General features: G+C 41.1%; 1 protein-coding gene across 5 annotated transcripts in view; it reads left to right on the forward strand.

Annotated features, from left to right (window-relative positions):
- LOC139749181 (protein unc-13 homolog 4B-like) overlaps positions 1 to 25,862 on the forward strand; it is a 407,928-nt gene that overhangs the window by 152,459 nt on the left and 229,607 nt on the right. For all 5 annotated transcript variants that reach the window (XR_011712899.1, XM_071662845.1, XM_071662842.1 and 2 more), the window contains exon 10: positions 20,319 to 20,440. Coding sequence is in view for 4 of the 5 variants with exons in the window: in XM_071662845.1 (XP_071518946.1) it covers positions 20,319 to 20,440 (122 nt within the window). In the remaining variant the exon portion in view is untranslated. The remainder of the gene's footprint in view (positions 1 to 20,318; positions 20,441 to 25,862) is intronic.

The raw sequence follows: 25,862 nt of genomic DNA on the forward strand, positions 1-25,862 counted from the left end.
ACAAAATTGTTGTCACCACTATTCCCTCAAACATACCCATTTTTGCTTTCCGAGATAATGTTCTCGACTTCCACACATTCTTCAAGGCTCCCAGGATTTTCGCCCCCTCCCCCACCCTATGATCCATTCCGCTTCCATGGTTCCATCCACTGCCAGATCCACTCCCAGATATCTAAAACACTTCACTTCCTCCAGTTTTTCTCCATTCAAACTTACCTCCCAATTGACTTGACCCTCAACCCTACTGTACCTAATAACCTTGCTCTTATTCACATTTACTCTTAACTTTCTTCTTTCACACACTTTACCAAACTCAGTCACCAGCTTCTGCAGTTTCTCACATGAATCAGCCACCAGCGCTGTATCATCAGCAAACAACAACTGACTCACTTCCCAAGCTCTCTCATCCACAACAGACTTCATACTTGCCCCTCTTTCCAAAACTCTTGCATTCACCTCCCTAACAACCCCATCCATAAACAAATTAAACAACCATGGAGACATCACACACCCCTGCCGCAAACCTACATTCACTGAGAACCAATCACTTTCCTCTCTTCCTACACGTACACATGCCTTACATCCTCGATAAAAACTTTTCACTGCTTCTAACAACTTGCCTCCCACACCATATATTCTTAATACCTTCCACAGAGCATCTCTATCAACTCTATCATATGCCTTCTCCAGATCCATAAATGCTACATACAAATCCATTTGCTTTTCTAAGTATATACATATATATATTGTATTTTTAACTTTCTAAAATGGGAAACAGAAGAAGGAGTCATGCGGGGAGTGCTCATCCTCCTCGAAGGCTCAGACTGGGATGTCTAAATGTGTGTGGATGTAACCAAGATGTGAAGAAAGGAGAGATAGGTAGTATGTTTGAGGAAAGGAACCTGGATGTTTTGGCTCTGAGTGAAACGAAGCCCAAGGGTAAAGGGGAAGAGTGGTTTGGGAATGTCTTAGGAGTAAAGTCAGGGGATAGTGAGAGGACAAGAGCAAGGGAAGGAGTAGCAGTACTCCTGAAACAGGAGTTGTGGGAGTATGTGACAGAATGTAAGAAAGTAAATTCTCTATTAATATGGGTAAAACTGAAAGTTGATGGAGAGAGATGGGTGATTATTGGTGCATATGCACCTGGGCATGAGAAGAAAGATCATGAGAGGCAAGTGTTTTGGAAGCAGCTGAATGAGTGTGTTAGTGGTTTTGATGCACGAGACTGGGTTATAGTGATGGGTGATTTGAATGCAAAGGTGAGTAATGTGGCAGTTGAGGGAATAATTGGTATACATGGGGTGTTCAGTGTTTTAAATGGAAATGGTGAAGAGCTTGTAGATTTATGTGCTGAAAAAGGACTGGTGATTGGGAATACCTGGTTTAAAAAACGAGATATACATAAGTATACGTATGTAAGTATGAGAGATGGCCAGAGAGCGTTATTGGATTACGTGTTAATTGACAGGCGCGCGAAAGAGAGACTTTTGGATGTTAATGTGCTGAGAGGTGCAACTGGAGGGATGTCTGATCATTATCTTGTGGAGGCTAAGGTGAAGATTTGTATGGGTTTTCAGAAAAGAAGAGTGATTGTTGGGGTGAAGAGGGTGGTGAGAGTAAGTGAGCTTGGGAAGGAGACTTGTGTGAGGAAGTACCAGGAGAGACTGAGTACAGAATGGAAAAAGGTGAGAACAATGGAAGTAAGGGGAGTGGGGGAGGGATGGGATGTATTTAGGAAATCAGTGATGGATTGCACAAAAGATGCTTGTGGCATGAGAAGAGTGGGAGGTGGGTTGATTAGAAAGGGTAGTGAGTGGTGGGATGAAAAAGTAAGATTATCAGTGAAAGAGAAGAGAGAGGCATTTGGACGATTTTTGCAGGGAAAAAATGCAATTGAGTGGGAGATGTATAAAAGAAAGAGACAGGAGGTCAAGAGAAAGGTGCAAGAGGTGAAAAAGAGGGCAAATGAGAGTTGGGGTGAGAGAGTATCACTAAATTTTAGGGAGAATAAAAAGATGTTCTGGAAGGAGGTAAATAAAGTGCGTAAGACATGGGAGCAAATGGGAACTTCAGTGAAGGGCGCAAATGGGGAGGTGATAACAAGTAGTGGTGATGTGAGAAGGAGATGGAGTGAGTATTTTGAAAGTTTGTTGAATGTGTTTGATGATAGAGTGGCAGATATAGGGTGTTTTGGTCGAGGTGGTGTGCAAAGTGAGAGGGTTAGGGAAAATGATTTGGTGAACAGAGAAGAGGTAGTAAAAGCTTTGCAGAAGATGAAAGCCGGCAAGGCAGCAGGTTTGGATGGTATTGCAGTGGAATTTATTAAAAAAGGGGGTGACTGTATTATTGACTGGTTGGTCAGGTTATTTAATGTATGTATGACTCATGGTGAGGTGCCTGAGGATTGGCGGAATGCGTGCATAGTACCATTGTACAAAGGCAAAGGGGATAAGATAAGGCAAAGGGGATACAGAGCATCAGATTAGGGAAGAGCAGTGTGGTTTCAGAAGTGGTAGAGGATGTGTGGATCAGGTGTTTGCTTTGAAGCATGTATGTGAGAAATACTTAGAAAAGCAAATGGATTTGTATGTAGCATTTCTGGATCTGGAGATGGCATATGATAGAGTTGATAGAGATGCTCTGTGGAAGGTATTAAGAATATATGGTGTGGGTGGCAAGTTGTTAGAAGCAGTGAAAAGTTTTTATCGAGGATGTAAGGCATGTGTACGTGTAGGAAGAGAGGAAAGTGATTGGTTCTCAGTGAATGTAGGTTTGCGGCAGGGGTGTGTGATGTCTCCATGGTTGTTTAATTTGTTTATGGATGGGGTTGTTAGGGAGGTGAATGCAAGAGTTTTGGAAAGAGGGGCAAGTATGAAGTCTGTTGTGAATGAGAGAGCTTGGGAAGTGAGTCAGTTGTTGTTCGCTGATTATACAGCGCTGGTGGCTGATTCATGTGAGAAACTGCAGAAGCTGGTGACTGAGTTTGGTAAAGTGTGTGAAAGAAGAAAGTTAAGAGTAAATGTGAATAAGAGCAAGGTTATTAGGTACAGTAGGGTTGAGGGTCAAGTCAATTGGGAGGTAAGTTTGAATGGAGAAAAACTGGAGGAAGTAAAGTGTTTTAGATATCTGGAAGTGGATCTGGCAGCGGATGGAACCATGGAAGCGGAGGTGAATCATAGGGTGGGGAGGGGGCGGAAATCCTGGGAGCCTTGAAGAATGTGTGGAAGTCGAGAACATTATCTCGGAAAGCAAAAATGGGTATGTTTGAAGGAATAGTGGTTCCAACAATGTTGTATGGTTGCGAGGCGTGGGCTATGGATAGAGTTGTGCGCAGGAGGATGGATGTGCTGGAAATGAGATGTTTGAGGACAATGTGTGGTGTGAGGTGGTTTGATCGAGTAAGTAATGCAAGGGTAAGAGAGATGTTTTTTTTTTTTTTTATACTTTGTCGCTGTCTCCCGCGTTTGCGAGGTAGCGCAAGGAAACAGACGAAAGAAATGGCCCAACCCCCCCCATACACATGTACATACACACGTCCACACACGGAAATATACATACCTACACAGCTTTCCATGGTTTCCCCCGGACGCTTCACATGCCTTGATTCAATCCACTGACAGCACGTCAACCCCTGTATACCACATCGCTCCAATTCACTCTATTCCTTGCCCTCCTTTCACCCTCCTGCATGTTCAGGCCCCGATCACACAAAATCCTTTTCACTCCATCTTTCCACCTCCAATTTGGTCTCCCTCTTCTCCTCGTTCCCTCCACCTCCGACACATATATCCTCTTGGTCAATCTTTCCTCACTCATTCTCTCCATGTGCCCAAACCATTTCAAAACACCCTCTTCTGCTCTCTCAACCACGCTCTTTTTATTTCCACACATCTCTCTTACCCTTACGTTACTTACTCGATCAAACCACCTCACACCACACATTGTCCTCAAACATCTCATTTCCAGCACATCCATCCTCCTGCGCACAACTCTATCCATAGCCCACGCCTCGCAACCATACAACATTGTTGGAACTGCTATTCCTTCAAACATACCCATTTTTGCTTTCCAGGATAATGTTCTCGACTTCCACACATTTTTCAAGGCTCCCAAAATTTTCGCCCCCTCCCCCACCCTATGATCCACTTCCGCTTCCATGGTTCCATCCGCTGACAGATCCACTCCCAGATATCTAAAACACTTCACTTCCTCCAGTTTTTCACCATTCAAACTCACCTCCCAATTGACTTGACCCTCAACCCTACTGTACATAATAACCTTGCTCTTATTCACACTTACTCTTAACTTTCTTCTTCCACACACTTTACCAAACTCCGTCACCAGCTTCTGCAGTTTCTCACATGAATCCGCCACCAGCGCTGTATCATCAGCGAACAACAACTGACTCACCTCCCAAGCTCTCTCATCCCCAACAGACTTCATACTTGCCCCTCTTTCCAAGACTCTTGCATTTACCTCCCTAACAACCCCATCCATAAACAAATTAAACAACCATGGAGACATCACACACCCCTGCCGCAATCCTACATTCACTGAGAACCAATCACTTTCCTCTCTTCCTACACGTACACATGCCTTACATCCTCGATAAAAACTTTTCACTGCTTCTAACAACTTGCCTCCCACACCATATATTCTTAATACCTTCCACAGAGCATCTCTATCAACTCTATCATATGCCTTCTCCAGATCCATAAATGCTACATACAAATCCATTTGCTTTTCTAAGTATTTCTCACATACATTCTTCAAAGCAAACACCTGATCCACACATCCTCTACCACTTCTGAAACCACACTGCTCTTCCCCAATCTGATGCTCTGTACATGCCTTCACCCTCTCAATCAATACCCTCCCATATAATTTACCAGGAATACTCAACAAACTTATACCTCTGTAATTTGAGCACTCACTCTTATCCCCTTTGCCTTTGTACAATGGCACTATGCACGCATTCCGCCAATCCTCAGGCACCTCACCATGAGTCATACATACATTAAATAACCTTACCAACCAGTCAACAATACAGTCACCCCCTTTTTTAATAAATTCCACTGCAATACCATCCAAACCTGCTGCCTTGCCGGCTTTCATCTTCCGCAAAGCTTTTACTACCTCTTCTCTGTTTACCAAATCATTTTCCCTAACCCTCTCACTTTGCACACCACCTCGACCCAAACACCCTATATCTGCCACTCTGTCATCAGACACATTCAACAAACCTTCAAAATACTCATTCCATCTCCTTCTCACATCACCACTACTTGTTATCACCTCCCCATTTACACCCTTCACTGAAGTTCCCATTTGCTCCCTTGTCTTACGCACCCTATTTACCTCCTTCCAGAACATCTTTTTATTCTCCCTAAAATTTACTGATAGTCTCTCACCCCAACTCTCATTTGCCCTTTTTTTCACCTCTTGCACCTTTCTCTTGACCTCCTGTCTCTTTCTTTTATACTTCTCCCACTCAATTGCATTTTTTCCCTGCAAAAATCGTCCAAATGCCTCTCTCTTCTCTTTCACTAACACTCTTACTTCTTCATCCCACCACTCACTACCCTTTCTAAACAGCCCACCTCCCACTCTTCTCATGCCACAAGCATCTTTTGCGCAATCCATCACTGATTCCCTAAATACATCCCATTCCTCCCCCACTCCCCTTACTTCCATTGTTCTCACCTTTTTCCATTCTGTACACAGTCTCTCCTGATACTTCTTCACACAGGTCTCCTTCCCAAGCTCACTTACTCTCACCACCTTCTTCACCCCAACATTCACTCTTCTTTTCTGAAAACCCATACTAATCTTCACCTTAGCCTCCACAAGATAATGATCAGACATCCCTCCAGTTGCACCTCTCAGCACATTGACATCCAAAAGTCTCTCTTTCGCACGCCTGTCAATTAACACGTAATCCAATAACGCTCTCTGGCCATCTCTCCTACTTACATAAGTATACTTATGTATATCTCGCTTTTTAAACCAGGTATTCCCAATCATCAGTCCTTTTTCAGCACATAAATCTACAAGCTCTTCACCATTTCCATTTACAACACTGAACACCCCATGCATACCAATTATTCCCTCAACTGCCACATTACTCACCTTTGCATTCAAATCACCCATCACTAAGAGAGATGTGTGGAAATAAAAAGAGCGTGGTTGAGAGAGCAGAAGAGGGTGTTTTGAAATGGTTTGGTTACATGGAGAGAATGAGTGAGGAAAGATTGACCAAGAGGATATATGTGTCGGAGGTGGAGGGAACGAGGAAAAGTGGGAGACCAAATTGGAGGTGGAAAGATGGAGTGAAAAAGATTTTGTGTGATCGGGGCCTGAACATGCAGGAGGGTGAAAGGCGGGCAAGGAATAGAGTGAATTGGATCGATGTGGTATACTGGGGTTGACATGCTGTCAGTGGATTGAATCAGGGCATGTGAAGCGTCTGGGGTAAACCATGGAAAGTTGTGTGGGGCCTGGATGTGTAAAGGGAGCTGTGGTTTCGGGCATTATTGCATGACAGCTAGAGACTGAGTGTGAATGAATGGGGCCTTTGTTGTCTTTTCCTAGTGCTACCTCGCACACATGAGGGGGGAGGGGGATGGTATTCCATGTGTGGCGAGGTGTCGATGGGAATGAATAAAGGCAGACAGTGTTGATTGTGTGCATGGGTATATATGTATGTGTCTGTGTGTGTATATATATGTGTACATTGAGATGTATAGGTATGTATATTTGCGTGTGTGGACGTGTATGTATATACATTGTGTATGGGGGTGGGTTGGGCCAGTTCTTTCGTCTGTTTCCTTGTGCTACCTCGCAAACCCAGGAGACAGCAACAAAGCAAAAAAAAAAAAAAAAATGTACATATTCATGCATACTGCCTTCATCCATTCTCATCGCCACCCTGCCCCACCTGAAATGGCGCCCTTCTTCCCTGTGCTAGGTAGCACTAGGAAAAGACAACAAAGGCCACATTTGTTCACACTCAGTCTCTAGCTGTCGTGTATAATTCTCCGAAACCAGAGCTCCCTTTCCACATCCAGGCCCCACAGAACTTTCTATGGTTTACCCCAGACACTTCACATGCCCTGGTTCAATCCATTGACAGCACGTTGAACCCGGTATACCACATCATTCCAATTCACCTTATTCCTTGCATGTCTCTCACTCTCCTGTACGTTCAGACCCCGATCGCTCACAATCTTTTTTACTCCATCCTTCCACCTCCAATTTGGTCTCCCACTTCTCCTCGTTCCCTCCACCTCTGACACATATATCCTCTTTGTCAATCTTTCCTCATTCATTCTCTCCATGTGACCAAACCATTTCAATACACCCTCGTCTGCTCTCTCAACCACACTCTTTTTATTATCACACATCTCTCTTACCCATTCATTACTTACTCAGTCAAACCACCTCACACCACATATTGTCCTCAAACCTCTCATTTCCAACACATTCACCCTCGTCCGCACAACCCTATCTATAGCCCATGCCTTACAACCATATAACATTATTGGAACCACTATTCCTTCAAACATACCCAATTTTGCTCTCCGAGGTAATGTTCTCGCCATCCACACATATTTCAAGACTCCCAGAACTTTTGCCCCCTCCCCCACCCTGTGACTCACTTCCACTTCCATGGTTCCATCCACTGCTAAATCCACTCCCAGATATCTAAAACACTTCACTTCTTCCATTTTTTCTCTATTCAAACTTACCTCCCGATTGACTTGCCCCTCAAACCTACTGAACCTAATATCCTTGCTCTTATTTACATTTCCTCACAGCTTTCATCTTTCACACACTTTACCAAACTCAGTCACAAGCTTTTGCAGTTTCTCACCTGAATCAGCCACCAGCGCTGTATCATCGGCGAACAGCAAGTGACTCACTTCTCAAGCCCTCTCATTCACAACAGACTGCATACTTGCCCCTTTCTCCAAAACTCTTACATTCACCTCCCTAAGAACCCCATCCATAAACAAATTAAACAACCATGGAGATATCATGCACCCCTGCCGCAAACCGACATTCACTAGGAACCAGTCACTTTCCTCTCTTCCTACTCGTACACATTCCTTACATCCCTGATAAAAACTTTTCACCGCTTCTAGCAACTTACCTCCCACACCATACACTCTTAACACCTTCCACAAAGCATCTCTATCAGCTCTATCATATGCCTTCTCCAGATCCATAAATGGTACATACAAATCCATTTGTTTTCCTAAGTATTTCTCACATACATTCTTCAAAGCAAACACCTGATCCACACATCCTCTACCACTTCTGAAACCACACTGCTCTTCCCCAGTCTGATGTTCTGTACATGCCTTCACCCTCTCAATCAACACCCTCCCATATGACTTCCCAGGAATACTCAACAAACTTATACCTCTGTAATTTGTGCCCTCACCTTTATCCCCTTTGCTGTTATACAGTGGCACTATGCATGCATTCCGCCAATCCTCTGGTACTTCATCATATACCTTACATACATTGAATACTCTCAACAACCAGTCAACAACAGTCACCCCCTTTTTTAATTAATTCCACTGCAATACCAGCCAAACCTGCTGCCTTGCCAGCTTTCATCTTCCACAAAGCTTTCACTACCTCTTCTCTGTTTACCAAACCATTCTCCTGACCCTCTCACTTCGCTCACCACCTCAACCAAAACACCCTATATCTGCCACTCTATCTTCAAACACATTCAACAAACCTTCAAAATACTTTCTTCATCTCCTCACTTCACCACACCTTGCTACTTGTTATTACCTCCCCATTAGCCCCCTTCACCGATGTACCCATTCGTTCTCTTGTCTTATGCACTTTATTTACCTCAATGTCTTATGCACTTTATTTACCTCCTTCCAGAACATCTTTTTATTCTCCCTGAAATTTAATGATACTCTGTCACTCCAACTCTCATTTGCCCTCTTTTTCACCTCTTGCACCTTTCTCTAGACCTCTTTCCTATTTCTTTTATACATCTCCCAGTCATTTACACTATTTCCATGCAAAAATTGTCCAAATGCCTCTCTCTTCTCTTTCACTAACAATCTTACTTCTTCATCCCACCACTCACCACCCTTTCTAATCTGCCCATAAGTGAATGTATCTGATGTTAATAGGAGGTCTGCAATGGAGTTAGGAGTCTCTGCTTTCCCTGTCAAAAAGATTTTTAAGACTGCCTCTGACGCAGCTCTTACAGGGATACACCATAGAAATGAAAGGCACAGATATCAGTGAGTCTGCAGTAGGACCAGTTTTTATTAATAGTGTTATTCTAGTCCAAAAAGGGACCTAAATAAGAAATTGATTATTATGGCTCTCTCTCTAACAACCACATGCTAAACACAGGTTCACCACTTTACTAACATTTGCTGGACACTGCCCTTAAAAAACTAGACAGTTTAGGGAGATGCCATTTAGCTTATACAGAACCTCACAGATTTTTACTCAAGTAATTCCTGCTTGCTTCTAAAAGAATAGGAATATCAGAGGTGATAGTTCTGGCTTACCTTTGCTTTTTGTCAGTTTGATCTTTAAAGGTGGAATGTTCTAAGGGCTTTGACTTCCCCACTTTTTTTTTTCAGCTTGGACAAGTTCCCAACCAGAACTGTATATGATCAAGAATGAATTGGGACCCTGAGACTGACACTTTATGTAACACCAGGGACAAAGCTGTGGACTCTGCAAATGTTATGATTGTCCCAAGATCCCAGACCTTGATGTCTTAACATTGATTAGAGCCCTATAGGCCAAATAGGTTACCCGTATGCAAAGAAAACCTTACCTGCAGATTATTCAAAAGCATTTTCATGGGAACAATTCAGAGCCTTAGTTTGTCTGACTGATGTGATGATTCACCAAATATTCCTTATCCTAGAAAGCTCCACTGACTTCTCTGGTGGGTGAATAGATGCATGAAATTAAGGCTGGAGCTTCCATTCTTTGTAAGATGATTTAGGTGTGTGCCCATGGGTCCTTGAATGGAGTAAGAAAAGCCTTATAATATCAACAAAAAGGAGCAGTTGGTCCCATGTTTCTCTTTACCTAGAATGTCCTGAATCCAGGATGTGGAATTTTATACCTGGTGGACAGTAATGCAGTGGCAGTCTACATCTTGGTTAACAAAGGCCATTCCAAAATCCTATCTGTCTTAGAGACAGTGTCCAAAGGTTCTCTCTGAGCATTTTATTTCTGAAAATGCCTTAGAGAGCTCCACTGACCTCTCTGGTGGGTGAATAAATGCATGGAATTATGGATGGAGCTTCCATTCTTTTTAGGGTTATGTAGGTGTGAGCCCATGAGTCCTTGGATGGAGGAAGAAGTCTTTTAATATTGACGAAAAGGAGCAGTTGGTCCCATGTTTCTCCTGAGTCCAGGGTGTGGAATTTTATATGTGATGGACAATAATACTGTGGAGGTTCACAAAGGCCCCTCCAAATTCTGTTTGTCTTGGAGACATTGTCCAAAGGCTCTTCTCTCTAAGCATCTTATTTCAGAAAATTAAGCTGTTTCTAAGAAGATTCCCTTTTGAGATCACACACTATGTCAACAGAAATTTCCATAGGAAAGGTTACTATCAGTTAGATTCTATCGCTCACAGTGGCACATTTAGTAGATCTTTTTGCCAGCAGAACCAATGCATCAATACTGAGGTGCTTATCTCCAGTTTTAGATTGGGGTCAGTTGCAACAGAAGCTTTCTCCTTAGATTGGTGTTAATTGAACAAGATTTTTTGCCCCCTTGCTGTGAATTTTTGGGTTTATTAATGGCAGTGGACCCAAACTGGGACAAGTAACCTTGGGGGTAGAGACTCCTTCAGAGATGCCATACTCCTTAGTTGAGACGTCAGGGTTTCTTCAGGATTTTCCAGACTACCTCATCATTTTTTTGCTGGACTCTTACCTCAAAAGCCATGGTTCTGGAATTAACATCTATAGGTTTTTTGAAAGACCTCTTCAGGCAGAAGTTTGGAGAATGTCTATCATCTGACCTTTTACATAACATTCCTTCTTCATATCAGAGTAATACCAGTCAGTTTGGAAAGCCCTTCAGTCCTCAGTGCTTCAGTCCTTCCTTGAAGAGTTTGATGTCTTGGATGCAAGTGAAGACTTAACGTTTGGAGTTCTGCTCTGGCCTTTTTCTTGACAAGAAATTACCTCATTAACAGTGCTCTTCAAGAATTCTTCTTTGTGGATCTTGCTTTTCATTTATGTGGGCCTGTTTGGGATAAAACTTTTTTCTTTACTGGTTGCCTGTCCACCACAACTTAAGTGGGAGCTTTCAGAATTCTTAGACAGTTTGCGGTCTAATTGTTTTCTACTGGTTTAAATCCTTGACAAGCCTTAATTGAAATATAAAGAGAATTATGAAACAGAGAAAGTTAAAAAACCTGTATTTTGAAATGTGCCAGGTCATAGTTATGGAGAAAGACATGAGAAGGTAGAGAGTTCCAAAGCTTCAACATGTAGGGAAAGAAGCAGGTTTCAAAATGGCCTACACTTGAGTTGCTGATGGCCACACAATAATCATGTGACTCAGCAGCTTACTGAGTATTTCGCAGTCTAGCCAGTGTTGTGGGCACATAAGCAGCTATCTCTCAGGAGCAAAAACCAGAGTAATACGTATAAAACAAGGAAAGTGAACCAACATTGTGGCTCAGGGTAACGGGGTCAAGTTTGGAAGTTAGCCTGGGATAATTTCTAAGTCAGACAGCTTTCAACTCTGTCAAGTAAGAATGCAGAGTTAAAACCACCATAGATGTGAGAGCTGTACTTCACACAAGGGTGAATCAGATCTTTGTATAAATGTAGCAACTGTTTTTGTTTTGTTTTGTTGGCTCAATATGGGTTTTATGTTAGAGCGCATGTTGTCAAGAAGGCAGCTTCTACTTCAGCCTTCCTCAGAACTCTTTTTTCGGAGGAAGTAAGCAAAAGAGGTCTTCTCAGAACTCTTTTTTTTTTTTTTTTTTTTTTTTTGAGGAAGTAAGCAAAAGGAGTCTTTGACACTCATCCACTGCCTTTTTTAGCTGAGAAGCTATGGATCTTTCTCTGTGGCTCTGAGAGTTCCTTCTTCAGTGGAGACAGACTTCAATGTACCTCTAAATCCAAATCATGATCTTTATGTTTAGTCTTCATACTTGAAAGATTTTCTCTGAACCCTCCTCTTTCCTACAAATATATTCATGTGCTTATGGAACAGACTGCAGAGGGGAGAAATATATGTTTTGAAATTTGAAAAACCTTTCTCTCCAAAGTGGTGTCCCATGAACATTTTTTTTGGAAATTTAGAGCGATTGGATGTTGGTCTATGGTTGGGCTCGAAATTAGTGAGCTGCAGCTTCTGCTGCCTAGCTGGGAGAATAGCAATGTGGAGGGAAAACCAGTGCTTCCCCACCAGAAAGATTGGAGTTTAGAAGGTCATAATCCCACTTTTCTTAGAGAATATGATCCTTTTTTTTAAACCTATATATTTGTTTATGTACTGTAGTTCATCCTTGTACCTAGAATCTGTCATCCATAACAGCTGCAAAGAGGAAAACTTTACAGTAATGAAGGATAACGAGGATGCAGTATCTTTCCATTTAAACTTTCTTAGATTATCATTGTATTAACCTTTTTTTTAGCAAATTTTCAAAGTTTAGAAAGTTTAGAAGGTTTACAGATATGTACAGTGCCATGAGAGAACATAGATGCTTTTACACATTTATATAATTCAGAGTAGAGAAATGAGTGAATTATTCTTGCAAAAAGTACTGTCTTTTTCATCTCCCATAGTGGGATACTTAGTTATGCTAGCATGAGTAAGACAAGAATACGACTTTTGAAAAGCATTAAGATTTTTTTTCTTGCATCATATTCATTCATTTATGACAGGGATGCTTCCCTTTCCTTCTTCCTTCTTGCTTTGCAAGTATTTGATCACTTCATTGGATGTGACCATTCACCATACAGGAGGAAAATTTTTCATTTGATAGTGATGAATATCAGATTTGGAAGATCTGTAGTGTATAGGCATGAAGAAAGAACTGAACTTAGGAGATAATATTACTGGTATGTATGGTATGCAAGGTTTTCTAATGTCACCTTTGTATGTAGTCACAGGATGGTACTTAAAGGTTCTTGGGGGATTTTCTCTAAAAGTGAGAGCTCCTTTAGTAAACCTTGAATGTGGAAATTACCAGAAAATTTAAGCTGCACCTTCTTGATTTCTGTGCTCAGCATTAGAGCACTGAAAGGTAAATTTCATAGAATGGGGTTTGTGCTTTTATAAGGAACTCTTACCTAGTATAGGTGGTAGATCTCACAGAATGGGAACAGTACGTAGCCTTGTATTTCAATGCTGATTGTAAAATCACATCAGAACTATTTTTTCCCTAGGCAGGATCATCTTGTAAGCATAGAATAATGGAGACCAACACCTCCAAGTATCCCAGTATAAGACCATCTGGCCTTCTATGGGGCTGAACCCTCTCTCTTTCTAAGGGTAGGCATCTGTGCTGTATCGTGTGTGTGGCAATGCTGTGATCCTTCCCTTTTAGTCGTCCTCATAATAATACAGAGATACACTATGTTTCCCATCATTCTCTATCACAGTGCCTGCTTGTGCTTAGTGTCTGATGTGCATCAGAAAATATTATATCAACTCTATTTCATTTTGTGATGTCTATCATAAATGTTTCTGTCATATTTTCTTACTGGTCTCTCTGTGAAAACGAATATTCACTGTGTAGCTCTGCAGCACTTGCTGTTTATGCTTTACAGTGAACCCTCAATTTAATGGACCCCATTTGATGGATTTAAGATTTAACAGACTGGGCAAATAATGATACATTAATTGATAATAATCTAAAGAATAAAAAAAATTTTCAAAAATCTCAAACACTGCACAATGTGTATTTGATATCGCACTTGTTTTTGGTAGTGCGGGGTATAATCACTTTGTTTCGGTCTCAGTCTTCCTCACACTACTGTGTGGTCAGATTGTATACAAAGAATTGTGACTTTTAGTTGCTAATAATTTTGCAATCCTTATGATTGAAAATTGCATCCAGTGATGGAGGTAGCGCATGGAAACTGATGAAAGAATGGCCCAGCCCACCCACATACACATGTATATACATACACGCCCACACACCCACATATACATACCTATACATTTCAGTGTATACATAAATATACATACCCAGACAAATACATATATACACATGTGCATATTCATACTTGCTGCCCTCAGCCATTCCCGTCACACATGAAATGGTACCCCCCTCCCCCACACATATGCGAGGTAGCACTTGGAAAAGACAACAAAGGCCACATTTGTTCACACTTAGTCTCTAGCTGTCATGTATAATGCATCAAAACCACAGCTCCCTTTCCACATCTAGGCCCCACAAAACTTTCCATGGTTTACCTCAGACACTTTACATGCCTTGGTTCAATCCATTGACAGCACGTCGACCCTGGTATACCACATCGTTCCAATTCTCTCTATTCCTTGCATGCCTTTCACCCTCCTGCATGTTCAGGCCCCGATTACTCAAAATCCTTTTCATTCCATCCATCCACTTCCAATTAGGTCTCCCACCTCTCCTTGTTCCCTCCTCCTCTGACACATATATCCCTTTGTCAATCTTTCCGTACTCATTCTCTCCATGTGACCAAACCATTTCAATACACCCTCTTCTGCTCTCTCAACCACACTTTTTATTTCCACACATCTCTCTTACCCTTTCATTACTTACTCGATCAAACCACCTCACACCACATGTTGTCCTCAAACATTCCATTTCCAACACATCCACCCTCCTGCGCACAACCCTATCTATATCCCACACCTCGCAACCATATAACATTGTTGGAACCACTATTCCTTCAAATATACCCACTTTTGCTTTCTGAGATAATGTTCTTGCCTTCCACACATTCTTCAACTCTCTCAGAACCCCCCTCCCCCCACCCTGTGACTCACTTCCGCTTCCATGGTTCCATCTGCTGTTAAATCCACTCCCAGATATCTAATACACTTCACTTCATCCAGTTTTTCTCCTTTCAAACTTACCTCCCAATTGACTTGTCCCTTAACCCTACTGTACCTAATAACCATGCTCTTATTCAAATTTACTCTCAGCTTTCTTCTTTCACACACTTCACCAAACTCAGTCACCAGCTTCTGCAGTTTCATACATGAATCAACCACCAGCTCTGTATCATCAGCGAACTACAACTGACTCACTTCCCAAGCCCTCTCGTCCACAACAGACTGTGCACTTGCCCCTCTCTCCAAAACTCTTGCACTCACCTCCCTAACAACCCCATCCATAAACAAATTAAACAACCATGGAGACATCACGCATCCCTGCCGCAAACCGATATTCACTGGGAACCAATCACTTTCCTCTCTTCCTACTCGTACACATTCCTTACATCCTCGATAAAAACTTTTCACTGCTTCTAGCAACGTGCCTCCCAGACCATATAATCTCTATCATCTCTATCATATGTCTTCTTCAGATTCATAAATGGTACATACAAATCCATTTGTTTTTCTAAGTATTTTTCACATACATTCTTCAAAGCAAACACCTGATCCACACATCCTCTACCACTTCTGAAACCACACATCTCTTCCCCAATCTGATGCTCTGTACATGCCTTCATCCTCTCAATCATTACCCTCCCATATGACTTCCCAGGAATGCTCAACAAACTTATATTTCTATAATTTTGAGCACTCACCTGTATCCCCTTTGCCTTTGTACAATGGCACTATGCATGCATTCTGCTAATCCTCAGGTACTTCACCATGAGCCATACATACATTAATTCACCTCCTTTTTTTAATAAATTCCACTGCAATACAATCCAAACCAGCTGCCCTGCTGTCTTTCATCTTCCGCAAAGCTTTCACTTCCTCTTCTCTGTTTACCAAACCATTCTCCCTAACCCTCTCACTTTGCACACCACCTTGACCAAAACACCCTATATCTGCCACACTATCATCTAACACATTCAACAAACATTCAAAATACTCACTCCATCTTCTCACATCACCACTACTTGTTATTACCTCCCCATTAGCCCCCTTCACCGATGTCCCATTTGTTCTCTTGTCTTACGCACTTTATTTACCTCCTTCCAAAACATCTTTTTACTCTCCCTAAAATTTAATGATACTCTTTCATCCCAACTCTCATTTGCCCTCTTTTTCACTGCTAGCACCTTTCTCTTGACCTCCTGCCTCTTTCTTTTATACATCTCCCAGTCACTTGCATTATTTCCCTGCAAAAATCATCCAATTGCCTCTCTCTTCTCTTTCACTAATAATCTTACTTCTTCATCCCACCACTCACAACCCTTTCTAATCTGTCCACCTCCCACGATTCTCATGCCACAAGCATCTTTTGCGCAAGCCATCACTGCTTCCCTAAATACATCCCATTCCTACCCCACTCCCCTAACGTCCTTTGCTCATACCTTTTTCCATTCTGCACTCAGTCTCTCCTGGTACTTCTTCACACAAGTCTCCTTTTCAAGCTCACTTACTCTCACCACTCTTTTCACCCCAACATTCTCTCTTCTTTGCTGAAAAACTCTACAAATCTTCACCTTCGCCTTCAAAAGATAATGATCAGACATCCCTCCTGTTGCACCTCTCAGCACATTAACATCCAAGAGTCTCTCACGCGCCTATCAATTAACAGTTATTGTATATTGTATGCAAAAAATGGCCCTTAGATGTTACATTCTTGATTAGACAGACTTTCAGCATTAACGGACACCCCTTCCCCCTTATTAGTCCGTTAAATCGAGGTTTACTGTATGTGTTTTTTGTCTGATTTGTGTGTTAGTCTTGTGATTGATATTCATGCTTTAACAGTTGCCTCAGATATTAGTGAATGATGATTTAAGGCCCTCATGAATCAGTTTTTTATGTAAAGTGTTAGTTATCCTAGTTACAAATTTTTGGGTTTGGAAATTGAAATGATTTTTTAATTAAGGGTAGGTATCCCCCTCATGAAAAGAGGGGGAAATGCAACCTGCTCTATTGTATGGGGAGATGATATGCAGAAATTTGGTGGTAATGCTTGTTTAGAGATCACTTTTGAATAAAACACACTTTTAGGGCATGTTTGGGTTATGATGAATATGCATTATCCTCTTTGGCACTTTTGAATGACATGACAGTGGTTCAAGGTTGAACACTGTAATTAGTGGCACATATTAACTCTGTTATAGTTGCTGTTTGCATATTTCAAAATTATTTCAAACTTAACTTGATCTGTGTTATTTTGAAATGCTGAACTCCATACTAAATGCCGGGTCTCAAGGAATAGATGCTGTCACAACATTTTCCGTTACTCACATGAAGTTGTATTTATATGTTGATGCATTATATGTATGGTGAGGTTTTGGATAACTATGAAAGGTGAAATTTCTTGTGCTCTTGTTATAGCTAAGTTTAGAGATCATCACATGCTTAGGATGATGTTTCCTTAACAAAGAAAAATTTACAGGATACAGATGACGACTGGCCCATCCACTCATATACAGTTATGTATATGTACATAAATGCCCATACATGCACATTTACATATCAACATGTTCACATATACATACACACACAGACATATACGTATATACACATACATATTCATACTTGCTTGCCTTAATCCATTCCTGGCACTGCCCCACCTCACAGGAAACAGCATTGCTACCTCCTGCTTCAGCAAGGTAACACCAGGAAAACAGACAAAAAAGGCAACATTTGTTTACTCTGTCTCTAGCTGTCATGTGTAATGCACCAAAACCCTAGCTCCCTATCCACATCCAGGCCCCACACACCTTTCCATGGTTTACCCCAAAAGCTTCACATGCCCTGGTTCAGTCCATTGTCAGCATGTTGACCCCAGTATACCATATCATTCCAATTCACTCTACTCCTTGCATGCCTCTCACCCTCTTGTATGGTCAGGCCGCAATTGCTCAAAATCTTTTTCACTCCATTCTTCCACCTCCACTTTGGTCTCCTGCTTCTCCTCGTTCCCTCCACCTCTGACACATATCCTTTTTGTCAATCTTTCTTACTCATCCTCTCCATATGTCCAAACCATTTCAACACACCCTCTTCTCTTCTCTCAACAACACTCTTTTTATTTCCACGCATCTTTCTTAGAAGCAGTGAAAAGTTTTTATCGAGGATGTAAGGCATGTGTACGTGTAGGAAGAGAGGAAAGTGATTGGTTCTCAGTGAATGTAGGTTTGCGGCAGGGGTGTGTGATGTCTCCATGGTTGTTTAATTTGTTTATGGATGGGGTTGTTAGGGAGGTAAATGCAAGAGTTTTGGAAAGAGGGGCAAGTATGAAGTCTGTTGGGGATGAGAGAGCTTGGGAAGTGAGTCAGTTGTTGTTCGCTGATGATACAGCGCTGGTGGCTGATTCATGCGAGAAACTGCAGAAGCTGGTGACTGAGTTTGGTAAAGTGTGTGGAAGAAGAAAGTTAAGAGTAAATGTGAATAAGAGCAAGGTTATTAGGTACAGTAGGGTTGAGGGTCAAGTCAATTGGGAGGTGAGTTTGAATGGAGAAAAACTGGAGGAAGTGAAGTGTTTTAGGTATCTGGGAGTGGATCTGGCAGCGGATGGAACCATGGAAGCGGAAGTGGATCATAGGGTGGGGGAGGGGGCGAAAATTCTGGGGGCCTTGAAGAATGTGTGGAAGTCGAGAACATTATCTCGGAAAGCAAAAATGGGTATGTTTGAAGGAACAGTGGTTCCAACAATGTTGTATGGTTGCGAGGCGTGGGCTATGGATAGAGTTGTGCGCAGGAGGATGGATGTGCTGGAAATGAGATGTTTGAGGACAATGTGTGGTGTGAGGTGGTTTGATCGAGTGAGTAACGTAAGGGTAAGAGAGATGTGTGGAAATAAAAAGAGCGTGGTTGAGAGAGCAGAAGAGGGTGTTTTGAAGTGGTTTGGGCACATGGAGAGGATGAGTGAGGAAAGATTGACCAAGAGGATATATGTGTCGGAGGTGGAGGGAGCAAGGAGAAGAGGGAGACCAAATTGGAGGTGGAAAGATGGAGTGAAAAAGATTTTGTGTGATCGGGGCCTGAACATGCAGGAGGGTGAAAGGAGGGCAAGGAATAGAGTGAATTGGAGCGATGTGGTATACCGGGGTTGACGTGCTGTCAGTGGATTGAATCAAGGCATGTGAAGCGTCTGGGGTAAACCATGGAAAGCTGTGTAGGTATGTATATTTGCGTGTGTGGACGTATGTATATACATGTGTATGGGGGGGGGTTGGGCCATTTCTTTCGTCTGTTTCCTTGCGCTACCTCGCAAACGCGGGAGACAGCAACAAAAAAAAAAAAAAAAAAAAAAAAAAAAAAAATCTTTCTTACCCTTTCATTACTCACTTCGTCAAACCATGTCACACCACATACTGTCCTCAAGCATTTCATTTCCAACACATCCATCCCCCCTCTGTACAACCCTATCTACAGCCCATGCCTCGCAACCATATACCATTATTGGAACTGCTATACTTAAAGATATTAAGTGCTTTAATTATTTCTTACATAATTCAATAGATACTGTCTCTGCACTGTACTTTATATTCATTAACATTTTATTCATATTTTTGTGTGAAAATTATGATGGGAAATCTCTGTGAATATAAGCCCCTTCCCCATATATCCCATTATGCCATATGTTCAAATTTGTTTCAGTGTGTAGGTTTTGCTCATGTTGCATTTTCCATCGTAAACTAGGGGATATCTGTAAGTTACCACGAACTTGCTATTCCCTTTGAAAAAGAATGACACCTTTCCCAGTATTAAAAGATGGTTATTATGAAACTAAGCACTCTGCACTGCATCACAACTTTTCTTCTCCAGATTTCATAAATGATAGTTATTTTGGTGTATGTACATATTCAACACATAAATAGTCAGCACAATATATATCTAGTTTTTGAGATAAGAAAACCATGTTTAAAGACAAATGTAGGGTTGTTCAGTAAGAGTCAGTATTTTTTATTGGTGGGTCATTATGGTATGGAACAGGAATTTAGTTTAATTGGTTTCACATGTATAGTTGAAGGACTCTTTGTTAGTTTGTTGACTTTTGTAGAGTTCATTGGCTCATGTTGGTGATATGTCAAGTAGGCCCACTTACGACATTATTTTTGTCCCCAAGCTTTATACAGTAAAGAAGGTACACTTTATTCTTGCAATTAAATGATAATGTTAATAGCAGAAAATTTTGAAATTATTTGCAGGAAATAAGGAGCTCCTTAAAAACGTGGACATCAGTTCAGTTAGATAGAATAAGGAAACTCACATTCCACTTTCCGTCATCTACCAAGTTTGTGTCATATAACCAACTCAAGGGTATGCTCAGGTAGGTGCTTTTGACTGTGATATATAGTTGATCTGTGATTTAGGTCAGTGGCCTAAACTTTTATGAATGATCTGTGATTTAGGTCATTGTTTCATAACCTTTATGCAGCTCTCTCTCTCTCTCTCTCTCTCTCTCTCTCTCTCTCTCTCTCTCTCTCTCAATCTCTCTCTCTCTCTCTCTCTCTCTCTCTCTCTCTCTCTCTCTCTCTCTCTCTCTCTCTCTCTCTCTACACACACTGTTGTCAACCATGAATCCATGAAACTCCTCTGATCCCCAGTGAGAAAAATTACATGACACTTCTGGTATCACAGTCTCTGATGCATTTTTAGATTGCATAAATAAACGCATAAAAGGTCATGTATTTGTGAGAAAATTCAGTATTTTTTTTAACAAAGAAATACAACAGAAATCATATTTATGAGAACAAATTTTTTTTCTTTGTAAAGAATGCAACAAAAATCATGTAGTTGTGAGAAGACAACATTTCTTTCTATGAAGAAACAAAGTAAGAATCATGTATTTGTAAGAAGACAATATATTTTTTAAAAAGAAACAAAATAAAAGTCATGTATTGGTAAAAAATTCAATAGCTTTACAATACATGGCTTACTTATCCATGATGATTATTTGCTGGGATGGTTGGCATTGTTTATTCTTCACAAGCCTTTGCCTTCTTGCTGCAGTTGAAGAAAGAGCACATTCCATGTCATTCTCAATTTGCCAGTTAATAGATTACTTATGTAGTTCATTAGGAATATATATTGGAGTTGGATACATTGACCATTTCATCTCTCCTTGAAAATCTGAAGCTCCCCTATGGGAATGCTCCTAAGGTTAAGAACCACTGATTTAGGTAATAGTTAACTGTGAAATCTAATAAATGATTGTAGGTGCATTAGTGAATTTGTTTATTATTATCACAGCTTAACTGTAGCACCTCGAGGTTCCACATATTGGGTGTCAGTACTTCAGAATCTGGGCTTAGAAGGCCAGCTTGGGCACCCTAGCATATATTTATTCTTATTTTACCACGCTCATTCTCAATAGATAACCTCGCAGCCTCAAATTATAATGGACGTACCTCAGGATCACATGCTGTATCCAAGGGTACCAGAGCCCAGCATTAAAGGCCAACAATGGCCTCCCTCTAGGTTCAGACTCACTGCAGCTATATGTAGCACTTAGAGGCTCCAGAATTTGAGTGTAAGTACTTCTTCAGAATTTGGGCAAGATTTCAAGCTATGCTAGTTGGCTTTGAAGGCCAACAAAGATCACCACAGCCTTATAGATTATACTAAGTTCAGTGGCCTCATTCTATATTGGTAACCTAGTAGCCAGAAATTATAATGAAAGTATATGAGGGTCAAAGGAAGGATCCAAGGATACCACAGCCATGCCTTAAAGGCCAACATGGGCCATTGTTCAAGGTTCAGAGTTCTACCACTGCTCCATGGTGTTCATTTAACTCATAAGTGACCACACATTTTATTTTCAATTGTTTGCCTTGAAGGTCATTTGAAATTAAAGGAGGCTCTTTTCTTATAAGATATTTGAAAGAAAAGTCATATTTTATAATATAGTACTGGGTAACCCTGCTTGTAGGAAATAAATGTGACTGGAAATATAATGAAATATTGCATCCCAAAGTTAAGTTCATTTGAGCTTCTGATGCTTTTATCTATATAAATTAAACACAAAGAACATCTCTAAGAAATCATTGTGGTTTAAGCAGGTAAAGTTTTAAGATGACTTCAATAAAGCAGTAATTTGTTGATAAGATAGCCAGTATGTAATAAAGCTTACTGAAAAAATGAAATACAGTTCTTATCTTTTTCCTATATGTTGCAGATCTGTATAGCTTTTTGAAATACTCATACCAAAATAGTTCTCTTTATTGCAACTCTCACTTCAAAGCACTCACATTATTCACAAGGAGCCAGACTGAAGCTACATATGACTTATCATGTAGTTTAGGGATTCTGTTCTGAGGGATGGCATGGACAAACCACAGGCATGATATGAGATAGAACAAAATTTCAGCTCATAGATACGAGCACGATTCCTTCATATTGTTTTTTTAACCAATAAGTATTGGCCAGGGTGGTGTGTGAAGTGACAGGGCCAGGGAGAATGGTTTGGGAAGCAGAAAAGAGATAGTGAAAGCCTTGCGGAATATGAAATCCAACAAAGTGGATAGTTTGGATGGTATTGGAGTGGAATTTATTAAAAAAGGGAGTGACAGTGTTGTTGATTGGTTGATAAAGATATTCAGTGTATGTATGGATTGTGGTGAAGTGTCTGAGGATTGGCAGAATACATGCACAGTGCCATTGTACAAAGGCAAAGGAGATAAAAGTGAGTGTTCACACTACAGAGGCATAAGTTTGTTGAGTATTCCTGGGAAATGATATGGGAGGGTATTGATTAAGAGGGTAAAGGCATGTACAGAGCTTCAGAATGGGGAAGAGCAGTGTGGTTTCAGAAGTGGCAGAGGATTTGTGGATCAGGTGTTTGCTTTGAAGAATGTATGTGAGAAATACTATGAAAAGCAGATGGATTTGTATGTAGCATTTATGGATCTGGAGAAGGCATATGATAGGACTGATAGAGATGCTTTGTGGAAGGTTTTAAGAGTATATGTGTGGGAGTTAAGTTGCTAGAAGCAGTGAAAAGTTTTTATGATTGATGTAAGGCATGTGTAGGAGTAGGAAGAGTAGAGAGTGATTGGTACCCAGTGAATGTTGGTTAGTGGCAGGGCTGTGTGGTGTCCCCATGGTTGTTTAATTTGTTTATGGATGGGTGGTTAGGGAGGTAAATGCAAAAGTTTTGGAGAGAAGAGCGAGTATACAGTCTGTTGTGGATGAGAAGGACTGGGAAGTGAGTCAGTTGCTGTTTGTAGATGACACGGCTCTAGTGGCTGATTCGGGTGAGAAACTGCAGAGGTTGGTGACTGATTTTGGAAAAGTGTGTGAAAAGAGAATGTAGGGTTGAGGGACAAGTTGATTGGGATGTAAATTTGGATGGATAAGAATTGGAGGAAAGGAAGTGTTTTAGATATTTGGGAGTGGACTTAGCAGTGAATGGAACTATGGAAGCAGAAGTGAGTCACAGGATGGGGGAGGAGGCAAAGGTTCAAAGAGCGATGAAGAATGTGTAGAAGGAGAAAACGTTATCTCAAAGAGCAAAAATGGGTATATTTGAAGGAATAGTAGTTTCAACAATGTTATATGGTTGCCAGGCATGGCCTATAGATAGGGTTGTACAGAGGAGGGTGGAGGTGTTGGAAATGAAATGTCTGAGAACAATATGTGGTGTGAGGCGATTTGATCGAGTAAGTAATGAAAGGGTAAGAGAGATGTGTAGAAATAAAAAGAGTGTGGTTGAGAGAGCAGAAGAGGGTGTGTTGAAATGGTTTGAACATGTGGAGAGAATGAATGAGGAAAGATTGACAAAGATGATATATGTGTCAGAGGTGAAGGGAACAAGGAGAAGCAGGAGACCAAGTTGGAGGTGGAAGGATGAAGTGAAAAAGATTTTGAGTTATCAGGGCCTGAACATACAGGAGGGTGAGAGGTGTGCAAGGAATCAAATACATCGGAACAATGTGGTATACCGGAGTGAACTTGTTGTCAATGGACTGAACCAGAGCATGTGAAGCGTTTGGGGTAAACCATGGGAAGGTGTGTGGGGCTTCGATGTGGATAGGGAGCTATGGTTTCAGTGCATTACACATGACAGCTAGAGACTGAGTGTGAACGAATGTAGCCTTTTTTGTCTGTTTTCCTGGTGCTACCTCGCTGAAACAGGGGGTAGTGACACTATTTCCTGTGTGGTGAGATAGCGACAAGAATGGGTGAAGGCTAGCAAGTATGAATATGTACACGTGTATATATGTATATGTCTGTGTTTGTGTATGCATATGTTGATATGTATATGTGCGTGTCGTAGAAGGCGACTAAAAGGGAAGGGAGCGGGGGGCTGGAAATCCTCCCCTCTCGTTTTTTTTTTTTTTCTTTTTTTTCCAAAAGAAGGAACAGAGAAGGGGGCCAGGTGAGGATATTCCCTCAAAGGCCCAGTCCTTTATTCTTATTGCTACCTCGCTATCGTGGGAAATGGCGAATAGTATGAAAAAAAAAATATATATATATATATATATATATATATATATATATATATATATATATGGTATATATATATATATATATATATATATATATACCATATATATATATATATATATATATATATATATATATATATATATATATATATATATATATATATATATATATATATACCAGCGGATGGAACCATGGAAGCGGAAGTGGATCATAGGGTGGGGGAGGGGGCGAAAATTCTGGGGGCCTTGAAGAATGTGTGGAAGTCGAGAACATTATCTCGGAAAGCAAAAATGGGTATGTTTGAAGGAATAGTGGTTCCAACAATGTTGTATGGTTGCGAGGCGTGGGCTATGGATAGAGTTGTGCGCAGGAGGATGGATGTGCTGGAAATGAGATGTTTGAGGACAATGTGTGGTGTGAGGTGGTTTGATCGAGTGAGTAACGTAAGGGTAAGAGAGATGTGTGGAAATAAAAAGAGCGTGGTTGAGAGAGCAGAAGAGGGTGTTTTGAAGTGGTTTGGGCACATGGAGAGAATGAGTGAGGAAAGATTGACCAAGAGGATATATGTGTCGGAGGTGGAGGGAACGAGGAGAAGAGGGAGACCAAATTGGAGGTGGAAAGATGGAGTGAAAAAGATTTTGTGTGATCGGGGCCTGAACATGCAGGAGGGTGAAAGGAGGGCAAGGAATAGAGTGAATTGGAGCGATGTGGTATACCGGGGTTGACGTGCTGTCAGTGGATTGAATCAGGGCATGTGAAGCGTCTGGGGAAAACCATGGAAGGCTGTGTAGGTATGTATATTTGCGTGTGTGGACGTATGTATATACATGTGTATGGGGGGGGGTTGGGCCATTTCTTTCGTCTGTTTCCTTGCGCTACCTCGCAAACGCGGGAGACAGCGACAAAGTATAAAAAAAAAAAAAAAAAAAAAAAAAAAAAAAAATATTTTATTTTATTTTATTTTATTTTGCTTTGTCGCTGTCTCCCGCATTTGAGAGGTAGCGCTAGGAAACAGACGAAAGAAATGGCCCAACCCACCCCCATACACATGTATATACATACACGTCCACACACACAAATATACATACCCATACATCTCAATGTACACATATATAAACACACACAGACACATACATATATACACATGCATACAATTCACACTCTGCCTTTATTCATTCCCATCGCCACCTCGCCACACATGGGATAACATCCCCCTCCCCCCTCATGTGTGCGAGGTAGCGCTAGGAAAAGACAACAAAAGCCCCATTCGTTCACACTCAGTCTCCAGCTGTCATGCAATA

The sequence above is a fragment of the Panulirus ornatus genome, chromosome 6 (assembly GCF_036320965.1).
Source record: "Panulirus ornatus isolate Po-2019 chromosome 6, ASM3632096v1, whole genome shotgun sequence".
NCBI classification, from domain to species: Eukaryota; Metazoa; Arthropoda; class Malacostraca; order Decapoda; family Palinuridae; genus Panulirus; species Panulirus ornatus.